Here is a 6,000-nt window from a genome sequence, read left to right on the forward strand (position 1 = left end):
CCATGCACGGTGCCAGGATGTCATGCTCGTTGCCAGGGGTTTCATGCACTGGGTGTCATGCTCGTTGCTAGTGGGTAGTGCTTGTTGCTAGGGCCTTGCTCCCAGTGCCACATATGCTCCCAGTGCCAGATATTCCCCCACAGTGCCAGGTATATGCACCCAGTGCCAGATATTCTCCCACAGTGCCAGATATTCCCCCCCAGTGCCAGGTATATGCCCACAGTGCCAGGTATATGCCCCCAGTGCCAGGTACATGCCCCCCCAGTGCCAGTTATATGCCCCCAGTGCCAGGTATATGCCCCCAGTGCCAGATATTCCACCCCAGTGCCTGCTTCCCCCCCAGTGCCAGGTATATGCCCCCAGTGCCGGGTATATGCCCCCAGTGCCGGGTATATGCCCCCCCAGTGCCAGATATTCTCCCACAGTGCCAGATATTCCCCCCCAGTGCCAGGTATATGCCCCCAGTGCCAGGTATATGCCCCCAGTGCCAGGTATATGCCCCCAGTGCCAGGTACATGCCCCCCCAGTGCCAATTATATGCTCCCAGTGCCAGGTATATGCCCCCAGTGCCAGATATTCCCCCCCCAGTGCCTGCTTCCCCCCCCAGTGCCAGGTATATGCCCCCAGTGCCGGGTATATGCCCCCAGTGCCGGGTATATGCCCCCCCAATGCCGGGTATATGCCCCCAGTGCCAGATATTCCCCCCCAGTGCCTGCTTCCCCCCCAGTGCCAGGTATATGCCTCCAGTGCTGGGTATATGCCCCCCCCCAGTGCCAGGTATATGCCCCCCCCAGTGCCGGGTATATGCCCCCCCAGTGCCAGGTACATGCCCTCAGTGCCGGGTATATGCCCCCCCAGGGCAAGGTATATGTCCCCAGTGCCAGATCTGTCCCCCCAGTGCCAGGTATATGCCGCAGTGCCTGCTCCCCCGGCCCCCCCTCTATGTGTTGGAGGGACACGAGCGCATCGCGCGTCTCTCCTGTGTCCCTCCTGGCTCTCCCCCCGGCCGGTCTAATGAAGGAAGTGCCGTTCGTGAGCCAATCAGAGCTCACGAACGGCACATGCTTCCTTAGACCGGCCGGGGGAGAGCCAGGAGGGACACAGGAGAGACGCGCGATGCGCTTGTGTCCCTCCAACACATAGGGGGGGGGCCGGGGGAGCAGGCACCGCAGCAAGGAGGGAGAGGAGACCGCAGATTGACATGCGGACGCTCGTCCGCATGTCAATCTGTTCTAAATGCCGGCCGGCGGCTGTGGGCCCTTGAGTGCGGCGGGGCCCCAGTGCAATGCACTGCCTGCCCCGCCAGTAGTTCCGCCCCTGTGTGGTGTGATATGGAGGTATGGGGACCTGCATGCGGTGTGATATGTTGGAGGGACGGGGACCTGCATGCGGTGTGATATAAGTAGGAGGGACAGGGACCTGCATGTGGTGTGATGTGTAGGAGGGATGGGGACCTGCATGCAGTGTGATATGGAGGGATGGAGACCTGTGTGCAGTATGATATGGAGGGACAGGGACCTGCATGTGCTGTGATATGTAGTAGGGACAGGGACCTGTGTGTGGTGTTATATGGAGGGACATGGACCTCCGTGCAGTGTGATATGTAGGAGGGATGGAGACCTGCATGCGGTTTGATATGTAGTAGGGATGGGGACCTGCGTACGGTGTGATATGGAGGGACATGGACCTCCGTGCAGTGTGATATGTAGCAAGGATAGGGACCTGCATGCGGTGTGATATGGAGGGACATGGACCTCCGTGCAGTGTGATATGTAGGAGGGATGGGGACCTGCATGCGGTTTGATATGTAGTAGGGATGGGGACCTGCATGCGGTGTGATATGGAGGGACATGGACCTCCATGCAGTGTGATATGTAGGAGGTACAGGGACCTGCATGCGATGTGATATGGAGGGACATGGACCTCTGTGTAGTGTGAAATGTAGGAGGGATGGGGACCTGCATGCGGTTTGATATGTAGTAGGGATGGGGACCTGCGTGCGGTGTGATATGGAGGGACATGGACCTCCATGCAGTGTGATATGTAGGAGGTACAGGGACCTGCATGCGATGTGATATGGAGGGACATGGACCTCCGTGTAGTGTGAAATGTAGGAGGGATGGGGACCTGCATGCGGTTTGATATGTAGTAGGGATGGGGACCTGCGTGCGGTGTGATATGGAGGGACATGGACCTCCATGCAGTGTGATATGTAGGAGGTACAGGGACCTGCATGCGGTGTGATATGGAGGGACATGGACCTCCGTGCAGTGTGATATGTAGCAAGGACAGGGACCTGCATGCGGTGTGATATGGAGGGACATGGACCTCCGTGCATTGTGATATGTAGGAGGGATGGGGACCTGCATGCGGTTTGATATGTAGTAGGGATGGGGACCTGCGTGCGGTGTGATATGGAGGGACATGGACCTCCATGCAGTGTGATATGTAGGAGGTACAGGGACCTGCATGCGGTGTGATATGGAGGGACATGGACCTCTGTGTAGTGTGAAATGTAGGAGGGATGGGGACCTGCATGCGGTTTGATATGTAGTAGGGATGGGGACCTGCGTGCGGTGTGATATGGAGGGACATGGACCTCCATGCAGTGTGATATGTAGAAGGGACAGGGACCTGCGTGCGGTGTAATATGTAGGAGGGATGGGGACCTGCGTGTGGTGTGATATGGAGGAGTGGGGACCTGCGTGTGGTGTTATATGTAGGAGGAACGGGGATCTGCGTGCGGTGTGATATGTAGGAGGCATGGGGACATGCATGCGGTGTGATATGTAGGAGGGATGGGGTCCTGCGTGCGGTGTGATATGTAGGAGGGACGGGAACCTGCGCGCGGAGAGAAAAGGAGGAGGGACGGAGACCTGAGTGTGGTGTCATATGGAGGAGGTACGGGGACCTGTGTGCAGTGTCATATGGAGGAGGGAAGGTGACCTGTGTGCGCTGTGTTTTGGAGCGATAGGAACCTGCGTGCTGTATGATATAGTGTGAGTATGTGGTATGAGAGTGTGAAAAGAAAAAAATTAAAGGAAATGAAAAATAAAGAGAGAAGTGGAGAAAGTAAAGGATGAAGAGTAAAGATAATGAGAATAATATACTGTAAATATGAAAAAATAATGAAGCAAGTATATAAAAAGCAAGTGGAACAAGAGTAAATTAGTGTAGGGCATGACAAAGAATCTAGCGGAAAAAAGGTAAAAGTGAGAGAATGTAACAAAAAAATAGTGTAGGAGCAGCGGTGGTGGCACATGTTAGTCTGCGCAGCTTCCGTTGTGAAGGAGCCTAAGGAATTTTGTAAGACTAAGAAAGACCATCATTGGTGCTGACGGGACCCGGCATTCGGCAAGTGCATATACAGCTTTGTAGCAAAAATGGGGGGGGGGGGGGGGCGGGGAGGCGGCCACCAATTTCTATAGCAAGCATAACTATGGCATAGCATACAGCATCAGATCTGAGTGTGACGAATGGGGATGTGGAACCCATATAGGGTCTTTTTTGCCTGAGTTGCACCGCAGATAAATACTGATGATGGTCGTACAAAGAGCAATACATACACAATATTTATTTATTTATTAACAGTTTCTTATATAGCGCAGCAAATTCCGTTGCGCTTTATAATTGGAAATAACAAACTGGATGATAACAAACAGTCATAGAGGTAGGAGGGTCCTGCTTGCAAGCTCACAATCTATAGGGAAATAGGCATGTATACACAAGGAAAGGTGCTATCTATTGCATAGCTGTCCGCCATATTGCAAAGGGTCTTGGTGGTCTGTATGATATGGTCATACAGCAATGATGAACTGGGTTCGAGAGGAAGGGAAAGTGAAGAATGAGAAGACATGTGAGGATATGTGTGGACTGTTCAGAGTGGATGCAGTTTGATAGGAAGGTTTGTGAAAGTTATGTGGGCGGTTCTGGAATTTAATATGCTTGCCTAAAGAGGTGAGTTTACAGGGAACGCTTGAAGGTTTGGAGACTAGAGGAGAGTCTTATTGTGCATGGTAGGGCATTCCACAGATTGGGGGCAGCCCAATGAAAGTTCTGCAGTCTTGAGTGGGAGCAAATAATGAGTGTGGATGAGAGACGCAGGTCTTGTGAAGAGCAAAGAGGTCGGGTTGGGAGATATTTCGAGATAAGCGAAGTTATGTACATTGGTGTAGTTTGGTTAATGGCCTTTTGTGTGAGTAAAAGTATTTTATATTGAATGCGGTAGAATATGTACAAATAAGTGTTATAGCAATGTGTTGGCCATTCCTGTGTGGTTACAGGGGGTTGGCTAATCAGACTCAGATGTATCATAGAGTTTTGCGGGTGTGTAGCTGAAAGTGGCTGTGTATAGAAACACTAAATTGCTCACATTGGAGGCCAAACTCAGATGGATGATCTGCACCTAGCAGATGGTGCGACTGATAGTGCACCAGGATGTATTGCAGCATCTGTAGACACTGACAGTGGGCGTCTCAGTCCTTGCACATTTGGACGCACAGCAGTACTCACGGGAAGGCTATGTAGTGGCATTAGCAGGAAGTCGCAGACCCAACTGCAGCAAAATATGCAAGGAAGGCCGGGTCAGGCTCTATGAGGAGGGAGTATCCCGTCCACCTCAACAGACCCCACCCCCTCTACAGACCCCGTCTCCATTAGGGCTGCTTCCAGAAATTTTCTGAGCTAGTTATATATCCCAATCCGCCCCTGGTCTGGTCATATCGCATTGTGACTAAGATGTACTGTATTTTTAGCATATCAATGAAAAAAGATGCCCAATGCTAGCAGAGTCTTTCAGGACCCGGTGTTGTTTGGTGCAACTGCAGCAATTATGTATGAGGACACATCGGTATGTCTGTCTATCTATCTATCTGTCTATCTATCTATCTATCTGTCTATCTATCTATCTATCTATCTATCTATCTATCTATCTTGGTGCATCTATCTAAATACTATTGTTATATTATGAAATATCATACCATAATCCTTAAAGAACAGATCTGCAAACTCCAAATCCCCTCTGTCACTAAACGCATCGCTGCGGTCAACAAGCGCCTCCTTTACAACATCGTAGCCAATCAGCATGACTACAGGATTGTTGGCGATGTAGATCTTGTACACAGGTCCGTACTTCTCACTCAGCTTTAGAGAGACAGAGACATTGCATCATAGTGGTTGTACTGTACGTTGCATAGATACTATTTTATGGCTACAGTAAACAACATATGTACATTATATACCATACTCATTTTTTATTTATGCTTATTACAATTCTATTTAGTTTACAAAATATGATGTGAATATCTGTCTACCGATGAAGTATGTTTGTTTTAGATAAATGATACACTCCAGCAGTTTTGTTATTGGCATAAATGCACAGACGCTTCAGGCGTTTCTCACAGTTTATCATTGTATTTAAATCACATTGCACATACTTATAGAACATATAGGAATGTTGTGAGACATAACCACTTATAGCACTTTATCTTTTGTAACTGGTATTATAATAATGAAGATATAAATGCCCCAGCTTACCTTAACTAAAGACTGTGGGAATTCAGTGGTGCTGATCTGCATGATATTCCCCAGCAGGGGCAGAGGTGTGGGCCCCGGGGGCTGGTTCTTCTGCGATATCTTATTCCACCATTTAACAAGGTAAATCAGGAGAGTGACCCCAGTAGCCAGGAGAAGGGTCACTGCTATATTTAGTGCCATTATGGGCACAGCTCAATTACAGCAGGTTCTGTGAGCTACGTCCCTCTGTGTTCCTGATGAGGAAAATCTTTGACACTGAACTATATTCCAAACAGCATGTAATCATTAATGACAGGTTAGGTGAGTTTGAGATTGGTGCAGAGTTACATTTATATTGCGTAAGGAATTGTAAATGTTGAGTAATCATAATAAGGCTGTTAAATGCCTTTTGATGTATGCAGTTTATTTTCTGTTGTACCAAATAAACAATTACAAGCAGGACTGGATCCAGGAAGGTTCCAATAG

The 6,000-nt window shown here is 49.6% G+C and overlaps 1 protein-coding gene across 1 annotated transcript in view; it reads right to left on the minus strand.

Annotated features, from left to right (window-relative positions):
* Positions 1-5,792, minus strand: part of LOC134949324 (cytochrome P450 2G1-like) — a 57,003-nt gene extending 51,211 nt beyond the window's left edge. Inside the window, exons 1-2 of the mRNA XM_063937821.1 lie at positions 5,536-5,792; positions 4,980-5,142 (exon numbers count right to left, since the gene is read on the minus strand). Coding sequence (XP_063793891.1) covers positions 4,980-5,142; positions 5,536-5,715 — 343 coding nt within the window. The 5' untranslated portion in view covers positions 5,716-5,792. The remainder of the gene's footprint in view (positions 1-4,979; positions 5,143-5,535) is intronic.
* Positions 5,793-6,000: the final 208 nt, after the last annotated feature.

This window comes from Pseudophryne corroboree, chromosome 8 (assembly GCF_028390025.1).
Source record: "Pseudophryne corroboree isolate aPseCor3 chromosome 8, aPseCor3.hap2, whole genome shotgun sequence".
In the NCBI taxonomy this organism is placed as follows: Eukaryota; Metazoa; Chordata; class Amphibia; order Anura; family Myobatrachidae; genus Pseudophryne; species Pseudophryne corroboree.